The sequence below is a fragment of the Aphelocoma coerulescens genome, chromosome 6 (genome assembly GCF_041296385.1).
Source record: "Aphelocoma coerulescens isolate FSJ_1873_10779 chromosome 6, UR_Acoe_1.0, whole genome shotgun sequence".
Taxonomy (NCBI): Eukaryota; Metazoa; Chordata; class Aves; order Passeriformes; family Corvidae; genus Aphelocoma; species Aphelocoma coerulescens.
The window spans coordinates 29,192,228-29,219,567 of record NC_091020.1 but is presented as its reverse complement, the minus strand read 5'-3'; the positions used below and the strand labels follow the sequence as shown (position 1 = coordinate 29,219,567).

The window sequence follows — 27,340 nt, the reverse complement described above, 5'->3', positions numbered from 1 at the left end:
GGACTGCAATGAAATTCTTGCCATCATAGCAGGCTGGGAGCTGCCTTCTAATTTATATGGGGCTTAAATCAATCTGGAAATCTGCAATTCTGCACCTCTTCAGTCAAGTGTAAGCAACCACAAAGATAGTGAGACAGGTTCTGTTTAGCATTATGCTGCAATAGATAATGCAAATAACTACTATGGATTTTTTCCCTTCATCCTACAGTATGGGTGCTACTATTCAATAGGATGGGAATTGTGGTCCTGCTTTCCAGTGCCATGTATAATGCAAACTGAAAGGCTGCAAGGTGTCTGGTGCCTCAGCTTTACTTAAATTGCAACAACTGGGATCAGAATCACACCCACTTACAATAAAAGCAGTGGAATGCCTTTTGAAAACAGCCTGGGACTAAATCTGTATGTGACTTTAAGATGCAAAACACGTAAGTCTGTCTCTTAGGCCATGTGCTGCTTGGGGATTATGGTCCTTCAAGTACTACAAGATTTAGCAGCTTATAAACCCTGCTGAAGGACAGTTTGCTGTTTCTATTTGGCTTTGCAAGCAAAGATTAGAAATGACACTGTTCAAAGCATTTGGAGACTCAGTAATTATTTTCCTTGCTAATCATAAGTGGAATCATAAACATTAGGAAAGGCCCATATTTTAGGTTTCTGGAACATCAAGAATTATCAACAGGTACAGAGCTATTTAATATTCAGGAGGTGATCCTTTGGAGTATCATCCATTTAACCCATGACTTGCTTTTACTTAGCACTTGCATCCTGAAATTCCATCCCTTTCATAATGGGGACGTGGGAGGTTAAACTTGTCTCACAAAGTTAAATGGTGGCATCATACTGACAGTTATAAGCACCCAAAAAGCTGAAGAAAAATTTTAAAAAAAGGAGTTCAAAAGTGGCCTTGAATCCCTGAAAGAACCTTCATTCTGCATTTCTCTTGAGTTCATTTGGCCAAAGAATGATGAGCCACCTTCCCTTCTGTGTCTAGGGCAGGAGGTAAGGGTCCTTCCTTTGAGAGAGAATGCCAGTCACACGGTTTGCTGCAACAAAATCTGTCTTAGCCTAGAAGGCCTGGTTCAGCACAGGGCTTTGATTCTCTCAGGCCAGCCCTGATACAAAGATATCTGTGGAAAAATGTTTGATATTCAGGACTAGCAAAACTCCAAAGTTGCTGGCAAAAGAGCACTGGAATTTTGAAGAGAAAACAGTCTTGGAACTGTGTGATGTTGCTTCTTGTATAAGATACTGTCACCTGTGACTTGTACCAATGACACCTTATGCAACCTAGCAAAGTGGTCACTCTTTGGCTGTGACAGTGGCACACCTGAGGGAAAGGAGATAACGCTCCACATTACCTAAGTGACCTCTTGTATGAGGTTAGTAACTCTTTATGTAACCATATTTATTTAAAGCATCACTTGTGAGAGTGGCTGCTTCTGTTGCATCAGCTGGATGTAAAGGAAGGCAGAAGCAATCTAAGAGGATGAGGAAGGCATGGGGGGGAAATGTTGAGAGCATAAAAACAGTCTAGTGATGAGACAGAAAGTAAATCAGACTGGTGGAGGAAAATTTATGAAGCACCAAGATCCTATTTACTCTTAATTGGGTAAAAGAACCGGCTGGGTAGCTGAGACTAACCAGCAGTGGTGAATGGACTCGAGTCCAGTTGGAGCCCTGTCACCAGTGGTGCTGCCAAGGGCTCAGTACTGGGCCCAATCCTGTTTAATAACTTTACCAATGATCTGGATGAGAGGATTGAGTGCACCCTCCATCAGTTTACTGACAACACCCAGTTGGGTGGGAGTGTTGATCTGCTGGAGGGCAGGAAGGCTCTGCAGAGGGATCTGGACAGGCTGGATCAATGGGCTGAGGCCATTTGTATGGGGCTCAACAGAATGTGTGGAAATGGTTCCAAGCTGTGCCAGGGAAGTTTTAGACTGGACATTAGGAAGAATTTCTTCACTGACAGTGTGGTCAAACACTGGAACAGGCTTCCTAGGGAGGTGGTTGATCCCCAAAGCCTGTCAGTGTTTGAGACATGGACAGTGCCCTTAATAACTTGGTCAGCCCTGAATTGGTCAGGCAGCTGAATTAGATAATTAATTGTAGGTTCCTTCCAACTGAAATAGTCTTTTCAATTTTATTCTATGAGAAGTGGAGTTCTGAGGAAAAAAAAGGTCTGATTTTTCTGTGTGTATGTTTGCAGCGAGGAGGAGTCCAAGAGATCAACATGGTGATGTGAGGGAAGACACAGAGGTAGAGTCTTCTCGAGAGGAATGGGCTTTGCAGATTTGAAATGAAAGGTCCAGTTGTAAAATACTAGCTGCAGCATAAAACAGTTGAACTCTTGCCCACTGTTTTACATCTAAGTTCCCACACATCAGCTTCTTTGCATTAGTAAGGTTTTCTTGCTGTGCTGTGGCAAGAAAGGTAGAGCTTCCAGTTAGGGAAGCAACCTCTTTGTATCCCATTGCCATTTTCCATTCTTACTACCCAGGAGTGCCCAAGATCACCCTGAAGGCTGCAGTTTCTTTAACACCAATCCCTGCTGTTATTTGGACAGAAAGAAGGAAAAATGGAAAAAAAAATAATGCCTATTTTAATCTTGGGTCTTACCTGCTAATGGTGTTTGTAGTAGCTCCTCACAGAATGGATGCTTGATGTGGCTTACAGCCATAGGATTTTAATGGTGCTGTGTAAACTTACCAAGTGTCCAAAGCTAAGCAATCTCAAATGTGGCAAGTGGTGATAGGAGAGAGAAAAATCCAGGTTCTCTTTGGATTGTAGTAGGTGGTACTCCTTAGATGCTGAGAGGTGCTGATCAGACTGCTCCTGTCCTTCAGATAAGGTAAATCTTCCTTTTGATAGCTTTTCAAATTGGTTCCTTCAAGTGAGCAATCTCTGCTGGCCTCAGTCCCTATATATATTTTTTAAAGATTTAATAGGGAGCATACTTTTAAAATTTGTGGTAATCCAAGTTTAGAAGCATTATTTCATTCTTCTGCAAGACAATGTCTTAAATCAGAATAGTCCTGGTAAGTCAGTTATATGATTTGAAATTATGCAGTTGAATTTCAGAGTCTAGAAGTGTGAAGTCTGGACTTGCACAGATAAGAAGTGGGAAATAATACACACTGATCCTGAAAAGCACAAGGAGAATAATGATACTTACTATAATGTAAATATAGATTGTATAATACTGCTGCCATTCTTTTTCTGGGATATGTTAGCAGGAGATACATACAGCATCTGGATAATTTTTCTCTGTTCCTGTTACTGAGGAGAACTCTGCTGGATATTGTCTCTAGCTTTGGACATTGTATTTTTGAAAAATACTGATAAATCGTGAGGGAAATTAGTAGAAGGCAGTGGGAATGGTATTAGGACAAAAGCTTTATGAGAAAAGATTAATGGAATTAGGTTTGCTCAATCTAGAAGAGTGGTGATAATTGAGGGATTTAGACAATCTTCAGCTGAGTAAGGGATTCTCAAATGGAGATGTTTTTTGTATTGTCCTGAGAAGCAGAGAGAAGTATCCTTGTGGAAGATACTGAGTAGTGGTTTTGTGTTGAGTAAGAAATATAGCTGAAACTTCATGTGTTAGCTCGTAATAATCTTTGGTTCTCAAAGTATGAACAGTTAGCTTGATTTTTTGGTTTTTAATGAAATGTAAAATGAAGAAGTAATCAGTTAGGATCAGTTCAGCCCATTTTCAATATCTCTACTGTAATTTAGTCACTGCCACATTTTTACTTAAAGTATTAGAACAATTAACGGTTTCATAGCCCTTGGCTTCCTGTTTCAGAATTCTGGCAAGTGGTTGTCAATGTTCAGATCAATCTAAGCTAATTGGCTCAGTAGCAAATCAGTGGTTTAGCATTAATCTGCATTAAGGTAGCATCATTTAGAACAACTGAATTCACCTCTGTAGGGTTCCCTGCTCCTTCTCCTAAATTCTTTGTTATCTGTAATCCAATAAACAAGAATGAAATTGCAGTTCCTACTGTTAATAGGCGCTAGCAAGAAAGATGAGCTAAATCAGCTGTAAATTCAAAGAAATAATGAAAATGTTGTCATTTCCTCTGTGGTGTGTAAATTGGCAATAGCAGCAGTGTGAAGGTTGTAAGGGATATTGAGGCAAAGATCTCCCCTGCTCTGTAACTCCATAATGCCAATGGGTGCTCTGGCTGGAAAGGGCACATTTTGGCTACTTCCCCTGTGTTGTTTACAGGGAGTCCTGCTTTTGTTCTGTATCTGATGGAGACTTCCTCTCTTGTGTCCGTCATCTGCAGTTGCATAACCTTGGTATTTTAATCAACCAACCCAGAGAGAAGTGCCCTCCCCTTCCTGGGCAGGGTTGCAGCAGGACAGCAGGGGTGGCTCCCCTCCAGATCTGCAAGGGGCAGGAGAGAGGGGTGCCCTCCTCCTGTGGTCTGGGGTGCTCAGAGCTGACACGGCCTCTTGCATGCAGGACAGATTCAAGTCAATCTGAAATGGAAGCTGCCTCCAAGCTGAAGAAGTTCTAGGCTTTCTGACAGTGGATAAAACACTGGTGGCACTGGGGTGGGAAAAAGAGGTGGAAATCGTTTTTTCTCATCTGAAAGCTGTACCTTGGTCTTGCTCTGCTTATCCAAAAGGTGAAATTGTGGCAAAATTTCTGAGCAGAGAGAAAGGTGTAGGAAATGTCCATTCTCACTCACTGCAGCTTTGACTTTGCAGCATGGAGGGAGTGGAATAGGAGTGGGAGAGAGGCTTGGTATCTGGCTTCCCTTGCTTAATGCGCTCCCATACATCCCTCATGCATGGGTTGAGGAAAAGATGAATGCTAATGGCTGTTGGCTCCTTCTTCTCCTTCATGCCTGAGAGGTGGGGTTGTCTCTTTGTATACAGAGATCTTAAAAGTGGCTCTTAGTTTGAGACGCTTGGTAGATCTCTGTGGTCAAATAGTTAATGGGAGGAGCAAGGAAAGGGAATCAGGAATGTTCTTCACCCAGGTCATGCAGACACAGGGCAGCTGAGAGGAAAAGAAAATATTAAATGGATAATTGTGATTACAGTTTTTGTGTTATCCTGCTCTAAATTTTTTTGGTTATTTTCCTTTAAAGAGTGAGTCTTTATGGTGGGATGCAGAAACATGTGGGACCAGGGGATGCTCATCACTGATTTGTTACCATGTGAATTAGATGGTGCAGCTGTCTGTGGAGTTTTCAATGTAAAACATGGAAACATTAAACTGTAAAATGCAAAAACCACAAATCATACTACCTTATCTGTATACATCAGTACTTGCAAGATGCAATATTGTTTATTTTTTAAGTTGGCAAACTCGTCTTTAAAATATGTGACTCTTTCCTATGAAGCAGCAGCAAAACAGCTTTTATAGTTATCTTTTAGAAATTCCAGTTGGTGCAGAAGTTAGAATCAGTTATGCATACTCTCAATTTGTTGTATGTCTGCTTAATACTTTTATGATGATCCTACTATTGAAATGGCAATAAATAATTTAAGAGAAAAGTTCAAATATGTAAAGTTTTTCCATGCTGAAACAAGTGACCTCCCTAGCTAGCAGACAGAATCACAGCCACAAATGGAAAAATTCCAGAAGCTGGAGTAAGGTGATAAAAATTTATTTGGTGTAAAATTTTGTTGGAATATATTAATATTACACTACATAGCCAAATTGTATTTACTTAGATAGCATCTTTTCAGTTTTCTCTGAGGTCCTTTGTGGTTCATTTGATAGGACACTGGACTGGCAAATCCTTATTGAGAGAGATACATCTGCAGGGCAGATTCAGGTGCATCTTTTGAGAGTCCTATTTATGGTTTCGTCTGGAATCAGAAGAGGAGGAATTTGTCATTTGGCACAGTGACAATTGATGTAAGGGTGGTATGTCTCCAATGCCCACATGGTGGGTTGCCTCATCCCAAGGCACCATGGACTTGTGGCCTGCTTTGCTGGATGTCATATTGTTGAGGCAAACACTAAAGGTTAGTGCTTAGTGGAGAGGCTGTCACATCTCTCAGCACTGCAAAACAAAGAACTTGTTGCTTTACTCTGCAAATTAACTGATTGGCAGGAAGCTGCTTCGATTTGGTGTTGCATGGACCTCTCAGGGAGAAGTTCTTAAGACTAGAGAGTCTTTACAGCATTCCTGCTGATTTCACTGAGCCAAAAAATCCCAAGACAGGCTGTGGGGTTTATTCTGCATGGTTAATCCAATTCTGAAGTGGATTTTCAATATCAAATCTCCTTAACCTTAGACATGCACAGTAAAGGATGACACTTTCATGTGTGCTTTCCTGTTGGGGATTCCTGCCTTCGTGCAATTTTCAGCAGTAACTGTGGTGACTGTCAGTGAAGGTATAATATTTTTATCAGCAACAGTATTGGTTGTGATAATGATTTAGCTCAATAAGTTCAGTTTATAGCAGGTGAATAGTGATGATTTTATATGGTAGTTTTAAAAAAATTACAAAGTTTAAACTACTGTCTGTACTCATCTTACTGTGCCACATCTCAATTTAATTCCAGCTATGTCTGCATACTGTAAAAGTTCACACAGGTGTGAACAAAGCATGATCTTCTTTCTGAGCATTAGCAATAGCACAAGCTGTTTGGAAGCCAGTTGTTACATCAATAACATAAATGTATATTCAGAGATAAATGTTTATACATACCTGCAGTCAGAAGATTTATCCGTTTGCATATTTTTGGAGTATATTATGTTATATATACTGGCAAAGCAGTATAATGTCACCATTTTTTCTCATCTGTTTCTAAAGATAATGTGAAGGTTTCAGGTGCTTTTTTACAACTGTTTGTGTTAAGTTTCTTATTATTTAGAACAAAGACAAGTATGCTCGTTTCTTGTTTTGTTTTGCAACAGATTAGACTTTAGTTTTACTATTTCCGTGTATTTTGCAGACTATTACTGTTCTACATAATAGCAGCCTATTAAGAAAATCCTGCTTTCAAGAATCTCAGAAAATCAGATTTTTGTTTTAAGAGATCCAGACCTCTTAATAGATCACAACCTCACAAATGTTTTATTCCTGAGGAGTCTGATTTGAAAGAGTACAAAATTATTCTATTTCTAAAAAAAGCACTAAACCCCCAAATCCTGGCAAATCAGAACGATTACACTATGCATTTTACTGAATCATGTGATTGATGTATTTGCTGAATTTTAATTTTGTTTACTCTGAAAGAAAGATGATGTGATTTTAAACATCAATATTACTGACTGATGGTGTTGAAAATGGCATGACCCAGGTACAAGGAAAAGCCCAGCACAGCAGAAAGGTAGTGGTTAGAATCCAGGCCATCAGGCATTATTTGCTTGAAGATCAATCTTATCGATAGGGACAATGTGATCCCAAGGTGTAGGATGGCAGGACCATAGTATGTGCTGAGAAAGAACCATATTCCTCTAGACTGTTTAAAACTTGTGATAGGGCAATGTAGAGGGTCTGTGGTGGGGAGGTCAATCTGTGGGGCCTTCTCAGCTCTGTAACTTCCTGCTGGTTCCACACAGGGCAGTGTGGGGACGGGTGAGGGTGAGGAGGGCTTGGCAGCCTCAGACCATTGCACAAGCTGCAGGATGAAGTTGTTACAGAGCGAAAACTGTGTGGAGGGCCGGAAAGGCTCGAGGATGACTTACAGAAGAACTTCTCCTGCAGGCTTAGAAGACTCGGGGTACGCCTGGTGTGGGGAACAGTTCTGTCAGGTACTGCCTGAATTCTGCTCACTGAGTCTGGTGGATCTGGAGAACTCCACCAGCACCATCAGCTTTCCCAGTCAGCTGCCTGCCTGGTTCTTTGCTGCAATCCTGCAGGAGCACTGCTGCTCAAGCTGATTCCAAAAGATGGAAAATGGGCCAGCTGTCTGAGTGGCTGAGGGAGACATCAGGTTGCTGGAGGAGGGTGTGGCCAGGAGAAACAGAAGCCAGGAAATACTTAATATGTAGCTTTTGAGAATGCTGAAACTGGGATCTGTAGGCTTGCCCATTAGGGCACTGGGACCACTGCTGGGTTACAGGGCTTTTGCAAGAAATCCCATATTGACATTATTGGTTTTTGTCTGAGCTGGCACGGTTAAGTCAGGATAACAATTAGAGCAGGTCACGAGAGAGTGGCATTTCCTTCCTGGAGAAGGGAGCATTTTGCAAAATGCTGTAATTGAGACTTCACAGAAGTGATGGTTCTCAATTGACCTAGGCTGGACACTGGTTGAGCTATGGAAGCCTGGAGCAGCCTTTCTTGTCAAAACTGTTTGTTCCAGGCTTTTTGCTGGAAGCAAGGACATTAAACAGATTATATTTTCTTGGATATTATTTAATGGAGCAACTTCTCCCCTTTCCTTTTCTGTTTTCTACCTGCCTTTTCCCCTCATTTCTTTATGAACAGGAGATATCAGTCAGTTTTGAAGAAATTGTACAAAAACTGTGTGCTGATACTTCTAAGCCATGATCTCATCTGTGAAGAATGAATGCAAGATAAAAATATGAACACCAGCTTTTAAAATGAGAATAACAAACCTTAAATCATAGCTGAACTGCTTAGTATCTTACTCATACTTTTTCAATATTATCAAGGTATAATAAAAAGCAAAACAAATTGGTTTAACTCTTTCCCCTTGTGGAGTGATCTCCATATGGCTCTCATGCCTCTCACTGAATGTACAAGATATTTTTCACCAGCAAATGACAGCAACATGAGCATGTTGTTTAGCTGTAGTGTACTCTTTGTGACTCTTCCACCCACGCTGTGCTCAAGGGAGACTCTATTTAGCTTGTACAGCGCAAAAGGTATTTAAAAAAAAAGTTATTTTGCTTTCCATTGAAATAGGCACTTCTAAGTAACAGTAAGTGCCAGGGGATTATTTCTAGAATGCTATCTATTCCTTTTTCATCTCTAGTTTAGGATATCTGAGTAGATTCTGAGTTGTACAGCAAGGTAAAAATTTTAGCCTTAAGACAATGAGATTAAAACCCAAAAACATCCTGGTGTAAAGAGATTTTATTCACAATACTAAGGTCTCCTCTTCATATGTCTTTACTCTGGAGTAGATTATATTTGACTCCTAAATCTCCAGCATAATTTACTGCAGCTTGTATTTTTAAATTTCATTTTATGTGCATGCTGCTGTAGTCTACCACTGCAGCTCTCCTGGCTGAACGATGTGAGATACAGCAGTGCTAATCTCTAGCACATGTGAAAAATGGAGGAATGTACTCAGAGAACAGAAAGTCCACATACCAACAAGCAGCTTCTGTGTCAGCAGCTGCTGGAACAAAAAAGTGAATGATCATCATTGCAAGCCTTTTGAGAGTGTCTGAGGATCACAGGAAGGGGTTAACAGCATCCCTGGGTATGTGTCCATAGGCACACTCTGCACATCCAATCAAATATTTATGAATGAAGGTCAGATGTGCCTCTTTCAGGAGGCTGTCCCCTAACTGTTTACAAAATACAGCTTGAAAAAGAACACGGCCAGGCTGAGTTACAACCTGACATCTCTGATGTGTCAGAAATGTGACGTAATGGCTTATGCCTCCGTGTTGGTGGGGTTCAGCCCAGCTCCCCACTTGAGCCTCAAATGCTATTAATAGTAACACACTGAGTCATAGAAGCAAGAATGTCAGACTGCCTGTGCTGTGCTGCTCTTACACGTTGGACTGCTAACAATAGAAAGCCAGCCTAGATTTGTCAGAATAGAATAACTATTTTTTTCCATGCATTTGCCTGTATCTCTGGTGCTCTCTCTCTCTCACTCTCTTAGTGATTTATTTATTGAAGAATGTCACTGAATAAGAGATACCTTACGGATGAGGCAGACTGACTTGTTTAATTTATTCCTGTTATTCTGGGTGGCATTTGTACAAAACATCTAGAATTTATTTACTGCAAATATTTTTAACACTGTGTGCGTGGTCTGATTTTTTTTGCAGCAGGTATCAGCCATCTGCTGCTCTGTCTGGCTGATGCCTACAGCTTGTTTCTTTACATTAATATCTCTCTCCCTACATAGAGTAGCATGGAGAAGGAATTCCCTTGTGGAGGTGTGAGCACTGTAAATGTAGGGTGCAGTATTAATGTAATTTCACTTCCATCATATAACATAGAGCACATTTTGCACTGAGCTGTGGTCAAGTTGAAGCTTTTGCTCAATGAATCTGTCCATAATTTAGCCCAGAATATATTTATATTTGACCCAGTTCTCTGCTGCTGAGATCACCTCTGTCTTTGACAAGTCAGTTCATTTCCATTTGCCATTTTCTCTGCCTTTAAACCACAAATACTAAAATTTACTCTCTAGGCAAAGGCATGAATGACATAGGTTTAGTTTGGGGAAGTCACTGGTGGCTAGCTAAAATGAGGAATTAAGTAATAGTAGTAGTGATAGAGGTTCTCCAAAATCTTGATGCTGACAGTTACGTATGTGTCATTTTGTATTTATTTGTGGCTTTTAAGGGGTATTCAGGATTTTGATTAGTCATATTTCCAATCTTTTCTTCATAACTGGGAATAAAAGTATGCTTGTAAAAGAAAAGCTTTGTTTCTCCTGACTCTGACCTGCATCTTTTAATAGAAGGCAGAACCTTGCTGTATGATGATGAGACTTGACAATATTCTGAAGGGTTGGTTTGTTTGTTTTTCAGCATTAGTTTATTGACCAGTCCTTTCTCAGTAGAGTTTAATGCCTGGAAAACCATAAATTGGAAGGTCAGTTTGATGCCCAGATTCAACACTGGTGCTTTGTCTTCTTGGGGATGTGTTGGGGGGTGAAATTCCCGTATCAGTGCTGCTGTTTCAATACACTTCCATCTTTTGTCTTCTCGGTTCCATGAGTACCTGTGGCTATCATCTGCAAAGGAACACCTTAGGAGGAGTTATAATTTAGAATTATTTGGTTTTGCAGAATACAGCACTTAACTTTGAACCACAGCAAAAATTTGTCTGTGGCACTGCCTGGCTATGCTTCAGAACCCAGGTGCTCACTGAGCAGTGGCAGTTCTCATTTTTATTATTTTTATTGTTGTTGGAAGTAGAGAATAGATAGGTGTTCCCATCTTCCACAGACTGTATGTTACTCTCATCTGTTCTATGGTCAGTAGGCATTGAGAGACCATTTATTAGCATGTTTTGTGGTCTAGTAATTGCTTTAAAGCTAAATCCGGGAGTGGATAAACTGCTCACCACAGAAAAGCCACTGTGCTGCAGCCTGCCTCAGCATTTGCCTGTGCTCATCTTTGTTTCCCCTCTTGATCCTGGCTCAGTTTGAGTAAATAAAATAATAGGAAACTCATAAATACCACTTTATCTTCGTGTGTGCGTTGGAACAGCTCTCCTGCTCTCCCTCACATCTCCCTTGCAGCCTCTTGCCAGTCATTCGGGAGCAAATTACAGCGGCAGCTCGGCTGTGCGAGGGCAGAGGAATGCAAGGTGGTGTCAGGGGCAGGAGATGAGGGACGCTGGAATCCAGCATTTGTTCCCCAGCGGCAGCTGTAGCTGGTTCTTTCAACACAAGGGGCAGAAATCACGGGCAGGGGATGAGCTGCCATTAGCCATCGGAAAAGACCACAGTGGAAGAAGATAAGAGGCACAAGAAGGAAAGAGACAGTGATGAGCAATCGGACCTGATCAGACCTTGTGGGAAATCTGACCAGGGGAGATTATTATCTGGAATAAGCTGCCTTTTTTCTTTTCTTTTTTTTTTTTTTTTAAATCCACCTCAGCCAAACACTACTGGAAAAGAGATTGTGTTTAAATTACTTAAGCTAATTCTTGCTGCTTCCACTACGAAGAAAAATTGTTTGCCATGGTGAAAGAAGAAGGTAATTATGTTTATTGATAGACTGGAGCTGAAAGCTAATGTGCCAGCCACAGTCACCTGAGGTTTAAACCTTCACATTTAAGATGAGCATGCTGTGATTGGCAGTTGTTTTCCTTTCTATAAAAATGGTGTGTGAAACCCTGCAGTGGATTGCATTGGTTATCCCTGTACCTGCTTTAATAAGGGTAGAATCTGGAACACACCTAATTTAGTGTGTCTGCACAGCAGGCTCCCTTCTGTGTGTACATGTTTGGTTGGTTTTTTTCTTCTGTGATTTAAACCAAGTTGACAGTTCTTTACCTGTATTTGCTACAGTTCAAGTAGTTTTGACCACTGAGGCAGCTAGTTTAAAATTTTAAAGATAAACATTGATATACTCAATTCTGGACTTGAAAGGGCATATTTTAAATTCTAATGGATAAATGGATTATATGAGATTTTGCAAAATGCTTGAATTTTGCAGCAGTAAATGAGGTATGAGTTTCAGTTGCCTGTAAGTAATATTTTAAGACTCCTACAGAAGAATTTGCTAGTTTAAAGAGTTTAGAAATGGTTGTGGGGTCTTTCCTTGCAGTAATACTGGTCTGTGTCATTTATTGTATTATTAAGATGTGAGATACATTCTGAGTTGTATTTGAGTGTACTGGATGTGGTTTGGGGGCATTACATTATCACAGATAGATTCAGACTCAGTCTCTTTTTCTGTGAAGAGGGGAGTCTGTGTTGTTTACTATTGAGGACTCTCTAAAACTAATGTGGAGTAAATTCAAACCAGGGAAGAAACAGAAATAAGAAGTAGTAATGCTGAGTAAGAGTGAGCAGTTTTGCAGCTCTGAACACCCATGCTAACACTTTTTTTAATGTTGTAAATAAAAAGTGAGTGTGATTACCTTCACAGGTGTTTAGATTGAGGAGAGCAGGACAGATGCCTCATATATGACAGATGCCTGCCACAGTGTGTCGTTCATATCAGGAGGACTGTAGTCATAACCATTGTCCAGTCTGTTGATAATTTTTGTTGATGAAAGGCAGTGACCCAGCATAAATTTTATTGGCTACTTAGTGGGTTTGGGATCCCTTATTTCAGATTTACAGGATTATTTTTATAGTGTCAGTCATGAACTGATGACCCAGTCAGTATCTGTAAGCCATACCAGGGTTGGTTTAAATAGGAATTTCACCCCAAATCCTGGAAAGTGCAGGTTTCAGAATCATTTGAATGAACTATGTCAGTCATCTTTTCAGAAAAATAAGTGTATTATCATTCAGTTTATCATAACTGGTGCTTGTTTTCTAAGATGCATTTTAAAACAGGACTGCTGGTTTTCTTGAAGTGTACATAAATCATGGGTAGCATGTGTTGGTTGGTCCTTTTATATGTTTCTGTCCCCTCCCCCAGCTGATGTTCAATTGGTTGTATTCCCTGTGTTACGTGGGGCTGTACCTGAGGAATACTCAGTGAATTCAATTTTAGCATCTTACACCATGAGAGCTGTCATTTACCTGTAACAAAATTAAAACAAGCCCATCATTTTTGTAAAAAACGGGAGACAAAAAAATTCATAGAATGGCAGGAAAAGTTGACAATGAATGGTTGAAAATCTGCAAAAGACTTGTGTTTAAATTGCTTCCTTTCCCCCTCCCCACCAAGTTTAATGCATTATTTACAATGGCTGTTCATACTGACGTTGGAGATAAATATTTTTTTTCCTGTTCACAGAGATAATGGACTAAAATAGCTAAATGCTCTCTCTAGTTTTGGAGTGCAGTTACTGATATTTTGTATCTCATGGCTGCAGTGGGAGAAAGGATGGTATCTGTTAAATATTTTGATTGTATACGTTATTGCTTTCATAATTTCCCCAACAATTTTTTAAACTCTCTTGTTTCTGCCTCAGTTTTCTTTTTCCTGTTTCTTGCTGGGCTTTTTTTGTTGCTTCATTTTTCTTTGGGTTTTTGTTTTGTTTCGGTTCATTTTTCTTTTATTTTTCTCCTTTGCTTTAGTCAGGTCAGGAGTTACTGCTATAAAAGTCACTCTCTACAGTGACACTCTTGCAAAATGCAGTCAGTACAATACAGCTGGTACCCTCCCTTCCAGCCACTGCCTGAACTATGGTTTGAACAGGCTGAAAATGCAGTTCAGTCCAGTGTGATTTCATAGACATGTTAAGTAGGCACTGGAGGGGCTGGTTTCAGCTAGAAAAGTGCAACTCCACTGAATTGCAAAACGGTTGGTAACAGTTTTTAGCAAATTAGCATGCTTCATTATGCTCATATTGTGTCTGCCTGGTTAGTTCATACACAAAAAAAATCCTGAGGCCAGGGTGTTTTCTGCTGACACCAAACGGCGCTTCCTAAATTATGTCTGATACCACATTTTCATGTCTCTGTGTACTTACTTATCTATTTCCAATTATGAGCCCTTATTATCTAGTTACTCTGCTAAATTATTATCACTGTGCTGCATCCAAGGGCGGCTTTCTCTCTTTGTATCCTTTAACAGAAAGAAAGTTTACATGTGCATATGTGTGTCTTGTCATTAATTCTCTCTGGCAATTTAAAGCCTATGTTGAATAATCTGCATTCTTGCTGCTTCTATGTTGAGGTCAGTGTGTGGGTTGTGAGCCTGCAAACCAGGTTTCTGTGTGATACAAGTGTTGCAGCTTCATTTTGGCCCCCATTAGTTCACATGAGCTGAGGATTTTGCCCTGATTCTTGATTTCTTGAGTAGTTAATGAGAAGGCTGTCCTGGCATTCAAGTCTGTGAAAGCATATTGGTAATCAGCTTTGTACCTGATGAGATCTTGGGCAGGATCATCCATGGGCAAACCTATGAAAGTGGATTAGTAGCTGTTCATGCCATGCTTCTGCATGCTTGGAAGGATAAAAGGAGAAAAGATGAAGGAGGGTTGAAGATTTTTTGCATTGAAGAAGGGGGCACAGAGACTTAATGATTTCTGTTCTTCTTACACTGATTCTGAAGGGAAGGTGCTGGCACCTACTGGGTACCACGTTGCAGTGAGCCTGATCATGTCTCCATGTTCTCACAACTTCTCTGTAGGTGTTCACTGGTGCTGGCTTTCCCAGGAAGCCACGCAGAAGGTGCAGGTCACCGAAATGGTATCGGATTTCCTCTATCATTTGGCCCATGGTCTTGTTCAGGCTTGTAGAAAGATTTTGTCCTCTGTTGTTTTTATTTTGCTTTTGATAAAGCATGACAGCGATACATCTTCAGGTTATGACCAAGAGGACTGGTTTTATGCTTGCAGTAGCTCCAACCTTCTTCTCTTCCATTTGCCAATACCAAGAGTTGTGAGTCCTCAAAGGAGCTTTTGGTCTTTTTCTTTTGTTGTAATGGAACTGCTTTAGATGGGATTTTCCTTGAAGAGTATACAAATGGTACCTGTCTGCTAATTTCAAGGTGTTCTCTCTTGGGAACTTTGTGTCTCCAGTGCTCTGTGTATTTGTAGGCTTAACATTTATTCCCTGTGTTAATCAAGAAAATGTTGAGTAATGGGACTTGGGTCCTAACACTGTCTCAGTGTCATGGTGGTTAAAGAAATGTTGTCTCGGTTTGAACTCATGACTTTGGAACTTTTTAACCCCAGGTGACCTGGGAAAGTCTCCAGGTTTGTTGCTTTTGGAGCACATGACAAGATTATGCAATCACACATTGGCAGAGGGAGGACTGGGGTTTTCTTTTTGCTTCAGTTTACTTAGTTTCAAATTTGGTTCTGCTTTGCAGTTTGCTTTTGGGGCTGGGCATTTGGGCTTTTTTTTTTTTTTTTTTTTTTTTTTTTTTTGGTTAAGGGCATGTGCTGCCTTGTACAAGCCACAGAAAAGGCTTTTTAAAAATATACATAGTAGTAGATGTTAAAAAAAAACCCACTTGTAGTTAAAGTACTAAACAACAGAACAGTTTTGTGTTAGAGGCTCTTAAGGTGACCTTGGGGAGGTAATTTGATCTCTCCTTGTGTTAATCTGTAAAATGAGGATAAGAACATTCCTCCTGTCTCCCTTGATTATTTGAATTACAGGTCTTTGGAGCAGAGAGTTTCTTTTACCTTGCTTCACAGCTCTGACAAGGCAATCTTAGTGTTGTGATTTCACTACTTCAACTTGTACAAAAAAAAAAAAGAAAATCCAGTGTTACGTGATTATCTTGTAAACATCTTATTACTTTTTAAAGGCAACGCAATTGTAAAGGAATTATGTCTCTATTGGCACATTTATGGCATTGCTTTTCTGTACTTTCTAAATTTATTTTTAATATTAGGTTTCAAATTGCAGTTCTGGTGTGCAGCATTGATACTGAGAGAAACAAAAATAACCGGGGAAGTGCCAGCTCAGGCACTGCATATTTACTGGAGATTTTACTTTTTTTTTTAAATAGTGCTTAGTTCACATGAGGGTACAAATACTCATATCCAAAGAGTTGGGCAAGCACAGTGTGCAGTCCTACCAAGCCTGACCACTTCCCATGTTTCCCAGTAGTGGAGAATGTATGGAATTCATTCCTTGCATCCCAGCTGTGTGTAGGAGCCAGCTCTCTGAAGATGTGATGGCAGATATTTTATACTGAGAAATGGAAGAACTTTTGCTATTGAGCTCACTGGAGGGGAGGGCTTAGAGGGTTTAGTCATTAAATTTGAGACCATGGAGTTCATGGGTTCAGGGGGTGGTACAGGCAGCCCTTCCTCCAACTGAAACAGTGAGTGGTGTGAGAAAAAAACCCCAGTTTCGAGAAGGGGAGGTTCAATCAATTTCATTTTCTCACAATTAACAAAGTTCTTATCACTGATTCTGGTTTTGAAGATAAAAGCAAGCAAACACATGCTCAGAGAAACACACCTCAGGTTCTCTGTGGAGAGTTCTCCTTCCCCTTGCTGGTCTCCAGTCCCTGTCACTCAATATCCTCAGTACCTTGGTGAGGCGTGGGTGGTGCAGGAGACTGGTACCAGTCCATTGCTGCTCCTTTCATTGTGTTGCTCCTTTTTCCTTACTCAGTTATTTCCACATGGCCACAGTCCCTTTGGAGTTGTACCTCCTCCTGAGTCTCTTCTTGGGGCAGCTACTTTGCCTTGGCATTTCTCCTGCCCTGCTGACCCTCCTGCCCCAGCATAATTTTTGTTTCTCTCCCCTCTGCTTTAGTGTCTTCTCTCTCCTGGCATTGTCTCCTGTGTCTCACAATCCCAGAGTGGGTCAGGTTGGGACGAATCACAGTGGCTCATCTGCTCCAACCTCCCTGCTCAGGCAGGGTCATCCTAGAGCACATGGCACAGGATTGTGTCCAGATGGTTCTTGACTATCTCCAGTGAGGGAGACTCCACAGCTCCTCTGGGCAACCTGTGCCAGTGCACAGTGAAGTGCTCTGGTATCTCTCTCATGTCTCCTGCTGTTTGTCCTTTCAGTCTTTACCACCTGTTGGTATGTCCATGTTTTTGCAGAGGTTCTCTGGGGTCCTCTGGTTCTGTTTTGATGTGCAATGGGTCAGTTTTATCATTTGCTGAACTGGTTGGACCAACAGTGACCTGCACAATCCCATCCTTGGCCACCTCCTACACAAGTCACCACTGCAGCACCATCACTACCAAAGCCCTCCTAGTTATGGTGAATACAATTGAGTGGAATAAAAAATTGTATGGTTGCTTCCCTTGGATGAGAATTCAAAAGGCAATGCTTTTATAGATAGAGACTTGGCATGGTAAAATTGTTTAAAAATACATTAAGCTAGGGCAGAGAAATGTTTTTCCAAAGGGGAGGTAGGAATCTTGGTAGAAAAGAATTTGCAAGGTAGGATGATAATTTGTCCTGCTACTGTAGGAGAGTCAATTATTTTTGTAGAAAAATTAATGGATGCCATGGGAAAAGATGAAGTTCCAGTAATCAAAATGTCTTGTGCCCTTTGGGTGGGAGAAGCCAGGGAACAGGATTTTTTTTTTTTCCTGGGGGCAATCCATAACTAATTTAAAAAGGATTATTTATAACAAAATTGGTTTTCCACCTAGAGGACAGTCAGTATCCCCAAAAGAATGATTAATCCTTGCCTTCGTTGAGCCTGGATAACTTTCAGGCTCACTAGGGATCTGTCTAAGGAGAACACTTAGGCATTGTCTTAAGCCTGTTCTGTTCAGCAGAGTGTCTTGTTGAGTCTAATTGAATCACTGGGATTTAAAGCTAAGTAAGTGCTTCAGTGTTGTCTCAAAGTTGGACCCAATTTTTGGAGGCTGTGTGACGTTTTTGAAAATAAATCATGTATTTTATTAATGGTGGTCATTTTGTGTTGTGTGTTAGCTACACTGTTCTGTAAGATACAACGAGAGAAATAATTCCAGATTTTATATGGGCTGATCATAAAATGATATAAACCCAGCAATGATAGAAGCCTTGTGTCAATCAATCATGTACATTATCTGCTATTAATGCCAGCTGTTCAGAAGTGAAAGATTGTTGCTCTTATGCTATACAAGAGAATAATAGGCAAGGTTCTATAAACAGTGTCAGCAGGGTGGGTTACTCCATAATTCCCACTCAGTGCTGTTAGTAGCACTCCAGTATCACACGTCAGTATAATCTACATGGCAGTATTGTGGAACCTTGCTTTAGTTTAGTTTAGTTGAGGATCTGGTTCAGAAGCAGGATCTTAAAATGATATCAAATTAAAGAAGTGATCCAAATAGAAATGAAGCCTTGCAGAACTTATTACTGCTGGATTGAACAAGAGTTGATGAATTACTTGTGGGTTCAAAGAAGCCATTGCATTTGTATTTTCTTTTCTCCAAAGGTACATCAAAACAGGATTTGATGGATTTGAGGATTTGCTATCCAGCAGTTAAAGTTCTAGCCAGAGGAACAGGCTATGTTTAGGGGTACTGTATTGGTCAGGGCTTTCCCTGTGATAGTCCCTTTACCATATAATGGTGACACTTGATGGTCTTTAGGAGCACAGTTTATTGTTGAAATAACATACCTCAGAAACTGACTCCAATGCTGCAATGTTTTAAAGGTCTAGGTGCCAGTATGGGCAATTCAGCACAGGGCAGTGCCTCTGAAATGTCTGGTTTATCAGCTCTGTACATGGCAAACTAACCCGGGAGTCAGGAGCCCCGTGAAGACTTATGTTGCCCATTTCTGTGGCTGTCTAGTTTTAGTCTGAGGCCGTGCAGCTCAGTCTTTAGAAATGCCAGAAGTGAGGGTGGTACTGAATGATGGGCATTTATAAGATCCTTGATTGAAGGAGAGTTTCTAAGCACGGGACACAGAGCTTCTATGGTTTAAAGGGGTTGGCTGAGGACAGGTCTCTGCAAGGATCTTGTGCAAAACCCTTGTGAAGATTCCTGGTGGCAAGTGAGGGGAGATTTTACTACAGATTCTGTTTTGAAAGCATCTGGGAGACCACTGACTTAAGTAGGTCAGTGTTCCTCCTCAGATAATCTCGGGTAAACAGTGAGGGAATTGATTTTTTAAATTAGCATTTTTATATTGACTTACTTCAGAAGGGAATTTAATTCATTTTACTGTATGGAATACTCATGCAGCCTCAAAAAAGGATGCATAGGGGAACTGTGACAAGTTTACTGCTGGAATCCCTGCATGGGATGCTGTTTGGGTGGCTGAGAGGCCTGATAGACATTCGAGTGCTATTATGGGTAACCACCACTCATCAGTAAGCCAGAATTTCCATGTTGTCTGGAAAAAGCAATTGTTTTTTCTGCTAACTTCAGCAACTTGCTTTCATGTAGCCTTGAGGATTCTTAAGGATTTGCACTGAATAATTTGACATTTCTGTTTTATTCATTGTTGTGAGTAAGGTTTTGATATTGGACTTGATGATCTTTGTGGTTGTTTTCCACCTCAGACTATTCTGTGGTATTTTTTTTAAGACAGAGACATCAAGTGATGGGTATGAGATGGTTGCTCAGAGTATGCTGAGGAGCTCTTGAATTTCTAATTACCTCTATCCTATGTTCGAAAAAAAATCACTCTTTTGAAATAGTGGATGATCCTCTTGTGTCTGTCAGATGTGTTGAAGGCATAACTCAGAATTTTCTGCCATTTACAAGGCTTATAAACAGTTACATGTTAGAGACTTGCAGCTGTTGGGTGTAAGAAGCAGATGTTTAGCATGATCTTCCAGCCCTTCAGAAAGGAGTTTCGAAGGGTCAGTTGGTTATCTTGAAATACTGTCCCTCAGTAAGTTGGTTGTGGAACCAAGTGCAGAGAACCTTTGTGGATGTGATGAAGATCAAGAAAAGCATTCTCAGAACATCAGATAAGAGAGTCTGAGCTCACTCCCTCTTTATCACCCAATTTTTATGGTGATCTGTCATGTGAAAAATTACTCTGTACTAATGTAGAAATATGGCAGACTAAATTCACTTTGTGCTTCTTCCCTTTGACTTGCTAACCACTAATCAGCAATCCATCTGTTAACAATCATGTTGAGTAATGCAGGAATGCAGGTTTTGATTCAAAGACTGGATTGGCTTAGTCAACATTTGTTTGATCATCATCTGTTTTTCAGCGTGTCTTAGTTTGCTGCATACTTCATTGCAAGAATAGTGCCTTTTCATTGCTGAAAATAGTTTTAAAACTCCCTATTGCTTTTTCTGTTTGAGCTTAAAACAACTCCTGACCATACTCAGTTAAGAAGCTGTTAATGACTCTTCTTTGAAAGGATTATAGCTTTTCTTGAACAAATATAAATGTAATAATTTTGTCAAGTCCTTTTGTTCCTGCTAAGTATAGATGATGCTCTAGAATGTGCTTTTGTTCACCTGCCAAGTGATCAAAGGCAAACATGTGTGGACAGACATGGCAGAAGTTCCTCCTTGCTGCTATTTTAGAGAATGACAAACTCTTCTAAATAGGCTCTGATGCTTTTGTGTTGAGAAGAGCATCAGTAAAGCTGCTGCAGTTTCACTGGACTGCAGATCTGAGTTAGCACTAAGGTGTGTTTCTACCTGACAAACTGAGAAAGTGCTCAGGCTCCTGGTGGGTCCAAAGCAAGAGTAGGATATCCCAAGGTTCCTGTTCAGCCATAAGGGCCTACCCAGTCAGATTCATGCTTTGTCACCAAGAAACTGTGAAAATTTTACACTAAGGCTATAGACTGTCGGAATCTGTGGTGAAATCCTCAGTGTGTCCAGATAAGGATGTAACCCCTAAATAAACACGAGCAAATTTTCTTCATCTCTCAGCCCCTATCAAAGGCTTGGAAAACTGGATCCACCAAACACATTTCTTTTAATCACAGAACCATCACAGTTACACTGTTCTATTTTGTGTATGTTGTAGAAGGTGATCCCTTTTCAGACAGGATCAAGCAGGTGCTGGTGTTAAATATTTCACTTAATACTGAACCATTCATATGCATAAATCTTTATAGGGCTGAGGCCTTAGGGCCTAATCTTGCATGCTGTTCTGTGGGGAATTAATTGCAGTATCAAAGCTCTAGATAGCAGAAGAGGGATGGGAGTAGGATAGGAAACAGCAGAGAAAATACAGAGAAAATGAGCGTGTTTGCACTTGTGTTCTGAAACTATGAAACAAATGTGATTTTTTTCATGCTGTATTTTAAAGCTCATTATTTCCTCGCCTTTTTACACATTTGTGTGTGTGGCATAAAGCTTTTTATTTTTGTTTGTAAATAACGTAGGAGTTGTCTCACATTGATTTCAAATTACAGTTACTAATATTTTGGGTTTCTACCTAGCACTCATATCTCTAAATTTTTATATTTCATCCTGTTAGCTGCATTAGCTTTATCCATGGGTTATATTACCTAAAAATAGGAAGGTATTTAAATACTGGTTTTTTTCCTCAAAAATAATGTATGCTTCATCTTTTATTTTTAAAATTTGCTTTCTGGTGTTGAAGCCTTTACATCCTATTTTCATTCAATAAGTTTGATATCTTTGCTTAAAACATTTTCTCAATTTTTTTTTTTAGGAATTACCCTAGCTTACCATTCTAATTTACTAGTTAAACTTGTAAATGTCTTTATAGGTTATTTTTCCTTTGAAAAATCTATTTTTCAAGGAAGCAACGCACCTGGTTTCTAGGCTGGACATGGTGCCACATCTTCTGCTTAGCATTTTGTGAAAATATTTTAGTTGCTGCAGAACCTGCCAAGAGATATGGAGGCTGGGGTGGAGGGAATGGATACCAGTCTGTTCATTACTGTCTTGTAGTCAGCCCCACATCTGGCCATGAGATGCTATTTTGAAGATAGATAGCTCTGGTGTACTTCGTTTATTGTAGCTGAAGAACTGAGGCTGAGAAGCATTGGTTGTGATGAGAATTGAATTGGACACATAAGAAAAGTGTCAGTTTATCTTAGATCTTCTCTTTATTGAAGAAGTAGAGAGTCAGACCAGAGACAGAGGACGGGGGGATTGGCAATAATTCTTTCTGGATCTAAACCAGAGTGGACTTGGGCTGTGATATCCCTCTTTACATGACTTTCTCTCGTAATCCTTCTTCCCTGTGCTTCCCCATTTCTGAGCTCTTAATTCTATCCTGCCAGAAGAAGGAGTGTGAGGTAAAATGGGGGAGAGTGTCTGGAGCCTTGTGCTGTCACTGGGTGCACTGGGCAGCCCAGCGTGCTCTCACGTGGGTGTGAGTGCCACACATCACCACGATCAGAGCACTGACTTCTGCAGAAAGAGCTGCTGCCATGGTCCCATTTGCATCTGCTGTTTTCAGAAGCAGATGAATTGTAAGGGGAAAATTATAATACTTTTTAGGAAAATGTAAGAAAACATTTTAAAATTACGGCAAAAAGCTACCAAGTTTAAGATTTTTTTTTTCTGCCTTGTTTTAAAAATAGCTACTCTGGATATCTATAGACAGCACAAATGGTTTTAAGACAAACTGGCACACTGTAGGAGTGATACAGATAAATTTGCAGGAAGAAAAAGCTTTATAATGATTCTTCAGATCTGATTTGAATAGCAGTAGTATGAGCTATCTACAGCCTAGGATTTTCCCTTAGGCTTTCTCATACATGTGTAGGCAAGCAGCTCACTAGTATCTCTTTATGGGAGTGCCTCCTTCCAGGATTTCCTGGAATTCCTGAAGATCCCTGTCAGATACCTGTGGCTAATGGCTGCAGTAATATCTTTATCAGTCCCTGGCAGCTGGGAGGTTTGATTTTCGTCTCAGTCACTGCTTGGTCACCTTACCTGATAGGATTCTTATAGATTTGAGATTCAAGAACTGAGTCTGCAGATAAGCAAAATGACACTGCATTTTTCACCTCTTCTTTTAAATAGGTATTTCAGCAACTCCTCAAGTCTCCACTGTGCTGGGGTTTTACAAAAGAGGAAATCCTTGGAGACTGTATGGGCTATAGACACACAGGCTTTACAAACCAGGGGTTACAGACAGTTATCTCAGAGAGAAACACAAAGGATGGGAGAAAATTACTTCTCCCCTCTTTACAACAGAGCATGGAGAGGAAGTGATAAGGCAGATTCCATTCTTGAACTTGATCTTTGGTGTCTCTCCAGCTTCTCTCAGCCCAGAACACACTTTTTCCCAGCTTGTCATCCTGTGCACAATGCCCACCTGCCTCCCTCTGTCCTGTCCCAAGCAAGGGGCTGCACAGTTGGATTAACAGTGGAACTGCTTGGCAGCATCAGATAATGAGGAAATTTTATTTTTAAACTTTCAAGTTTTGAACTGCAAATCCTGTAAATTAGTTTAAGAAATAGTAGCCTCCAAGGCCATATCAGGTAATACAGAGGAGGGCAGAGAGAGAGTTGTCTTGTAGAAAGCTTTGTTTGCGTTTACTGCCTTGGCAATCTCTAGCACAGTCATCTTACTTTTATTCCTGAAAGCAGAAAGCAGTGAGGAAATTTTAAAACTAGGCTAGCAAAAAACTGTTTCACACCATTACATCTGTGCTTTATTTTTTCTCCTTAATTGTTCAGTCTTCAGCCAAGAAAACAGAGCAGCCAGTTGAAAATAAGCATTTCAGAGCATGCTGTCTGTGTCAGGCCACTCTTAAGATGTAAGGGACAAAGCTGTGACATTCTGAGAATCCCCCTGCCCAGGCTGCAATGGGCACAGACTGTTTTCAGTGCTCTGCAACAGAGTCCACAGGCTGTGGAGCTACAAGTCATAGAGATTCTGTATCCTGGCACAAAGCTTGAAGTTACACATTCTACAGCATGGGTAGTGTTGACTGAGATTTGCTTCAGGTTTATTTGTGGAGGTATCTGTGCAAATGGAAAAATGATAAAAATTCCCTTTTAAAAGAGCAGTAGCCCATATCCTCATATTTAAATAGAGGAAGCTCTTTTTTTATTGCAGTTTAAAGTAGAACTGAACTAAAAATATTTTTTGTGACTCCACCTTGCAGCATTCCCATAGCAAGGTGTTTCCCAGAAGCTTTTCTGACTTCCAGTAAAAAGCCAAGGTACTTCCTGGCTTGCAGCAGATACATGGAGTCTTGCCAGCAAAAATCTGCAGCTAAGAATCCCTTAGCCTGATTTCCTAACAGTTCTGTGTTCAGGGAGAGAATCATCAATAAAGGCTGCAGTATTTATTTTCATTGTTTTCTTTATTTCATTATTCAGCTGCATACTCTTTGGGTAGTTGCTGTAATTTCCATTTCAGAAAGGTTTGTTGAGGTCTAATTTCTAGCTGATGCAACACAACATAATTGTTTTTAAACCCTCGTACAATGATCTGCTCTACAGAAAACACCTCAACAGAACAGTTTTCAACTTTGCACAGTGAACTAAGTCTTTAGTTTTGCTCAGAAAATGCCTTTGGTTTCTTGTTTGAATATTGGGTTGTGGTATTTTTATATCTCCTTTTCAATTATTTCTTTGCAGGTCTGGGATTATTTTGAGATGTTTAGATAAAATGCAGTAACAAGTACTCTCAAGCTGTTAGAGTTGCTTTGAGTTTACATCAATACAGTGCAGTTGCAAAACGTAATGAAATCAACATTGCATGATTCACAAGGAAACATAAGGAATGACAAAAATAATGGTGATATGTCTGCAGAGCGATGTGAGCACAAAGCAACACTCCAGTGACAAAGACTGTTTTCCTCACAGATGAAGGTGCTATTGATTTTTTTTTTCTATTCTTTTTATTTCTCCCTGACTTAAATTATGTAATCCAGACTTCCCAGTTGTCCCAGTCAGTGTTATGTGTTACTCTGGGTAAATGGGATATTTAATGGAACATCGATTTGTCTTATTTGAAACCTAAATGAGTTTAAGAAAGCATTAATTATTCATTGATTATTCATTTAAGCTGGTCTTGAAAGCAGGAGTGGAAGTCAGTCTACCTTGTCTTGAAAAGTTCTTCTTTGTATATCTCTGACCAGAGATTTTGTTCATTAATTTAAAAAAAAGTCTTCAGGCAGTGCCCAGCAGTCTTACACAAAAGCACCCATGCACCTTGTCCTACTGGTTGGGCTAAACTGGGATCTGACAGGCTTCGTGTGGAGACAGGTGTCAGTTCACATCCTTGTATTGGAACTGGCAAACACTTAACCTGGGTTTATGTTCCACACCCATGCTGTGAGCATGCACTTTGGGGTGTGAAGACAATTCTGAGCCCTGGTACTGAACCAAGAACATGAGTGACTCTCTTCGGTGCTTCTGTGACTCTTTCCATCCCAGTACCTGGGAACCTTGTCACGGTATTCATTCTCACAGTAGGCTGAGGTTAACAGTGCTGTTGCACCCGGTTTACAGTCACAGACACTGAAGACAGAGGGAAACTAAAACATTCAGATAGCTTAATTTTAAGCTGCTAAGTCCCAGGCTCAGTGACTTAGCTGAACTCAACTGTATGGCTTTATTCCTTTCAAGTTAGGGGATTTCATCCAAAGATCCCAGATATCTGTCATGGAGCAGTCGTTGGACTCCGGGTTATCCGGATTCTTAATTAATGTGCTATCACTGATTATACTGTCTGGAGTTTGTTGTAATTGTCTTAGACATGATCTAGAGTTGCCTTATTGCATCATATGCAGTCCATGATGCCTGAGAAGATATCCTGTAGTTGATGTGGGGAGGGTTGGTGCAGGCAGAGCCTGAAATATGGACTCTCTTGAGGTGTGAAATCCCTGAACCCAGCTCCTGACTCACCTTTTCAGACCCAGAGCAGCTTACAGTTGACATGTCCAGTGAGCTGGCTGGACTTCAGTCAGAAACATTTCAATAAGCTGCTTGTAAAGGTATTTCTCTTTCTTTTTCTTTAATTCCCTGTTCTGTCCTCACTGGTAACTATAAAAGGTCACCTCTGCCACTGAAAAGCCTTGTGTGTATTGCATATATCCATAGGAAAAAGCTTACAAGCAATTCCTTACAGGAGGGCCAAAGTCAATTACTCAGTTTTGACCTACAATGCCAAATGGAGGCCAGTAAGACAAGGACCATAATTAGCTTCACTTAAGAGATCAGCCTGGAAATAGCAACTAACAGTATTTGTATTCATTTAAATGGCTTTAAAGGCAGAACTGGAAAGAAGGTGCATCATTGGACCAGTCTTGAAAAGTTATTTACTGTCTTGTAAAGAGCAAAGGCTTTTGTTACAGATCAATACCAGAAGATCTGGAACCTGGTATGCAAAATGTCAGGGTGTCCTACACAAGTGAGGTGGAAAAAGCAGAATGTTGCAGGTACAGATTTCACATTGCACCATATAAATCCTAGGCAACGTTTTCCCAAATCCTTGATCCAGTTCCTCTTGTGAGCAACTTTAAAAGTCCATACTGTGAACTTTTCTTCAGCTGACACCAGGCCCATTTCAGGGTGTCTGGATCTGAGAGGGAATTTTGCTCATAATAATTTAATTTGTTTGCACTTATCTCTATGTTTGTCTCTTATTCTTTCTTCCTTTCCTTCTTTCTTTCCTTCTTTCCTATGTGTGTCGTTGGCTGCCAGTTAATAGTTTTGTTTGTAAGGATAATAACTGCCACTCCAGAAGTAGTATTGCATTGCAGACTATTAGATGAGGTTCACCCAAGGTAAGGCATTCAGTGAGCTTTTACTTCACTGGAGCTGCTAATTGAAATACTGGTTGGCATTACCAGCTGAATTCTGTTCGCCAGGATGGGCTGAATAACTGCTCTGGGGAAATAGTTTAAGTGAGGCTACCAGAGAAGGAGATATGAAGAACTTTGAGCTTGAGTAGAGAAGAATTCAGCCATTTTCTTTGAAGTTTGGGGTGGGAAATGTGAGTGGTGACAGCAGGAACTAAATAACAGTTACCATATTAGTTTGGCTAGATGCATAAGAGAAATTGTTTAGAATATTTGCTATTCTCTGTTCTGATGCTGTTTCTCCCCTAAACACATATCCGGCTTTTTTATTATTAATCTTGTATTTATGTAATGCAAAATGATAGCAGCATTTCTTCAGTAAGGCATTTATAAAGGACAGTAATATAAAAGGACTTCATGGAGAGTTGGGGCTTTTTCCTTAGAAATCCATTGAAGAAGGGGAGGAATCTGGTGCAGTGAATATG

General features: G+C 40.3%; 1 protein-coding gene across 6 annotated transcripts in view; it reads left to right on the top strand.

The window, feature by feature from the left end:
- Positions 1-27,340, top strand: part of ABLIM1 (actin binding LIM protein 1) — a 193,983-nt gene that overhangs the window by 64,338 nt on the left and 102,305 nt on the right. The window contains exon 1 of one of the 6 annotated variants that reach the window (XM_069020078.1): positions 11,424-11,843. The exons of the other annotated variants lie outside the window; for them this stretch is intronic. Coding sequence (XP_068876179.1) covers positions 11,828-11,843 — 16 coding nt within the window. The 5' untranslated portion in view covers positions 11,424-11,827. Of the gene's footprint in view, positions 1-11,423; positions 11,844-27,340 lie in introns of those variants that run through there. 6 annotated transcript variants of the gene reach the window in all.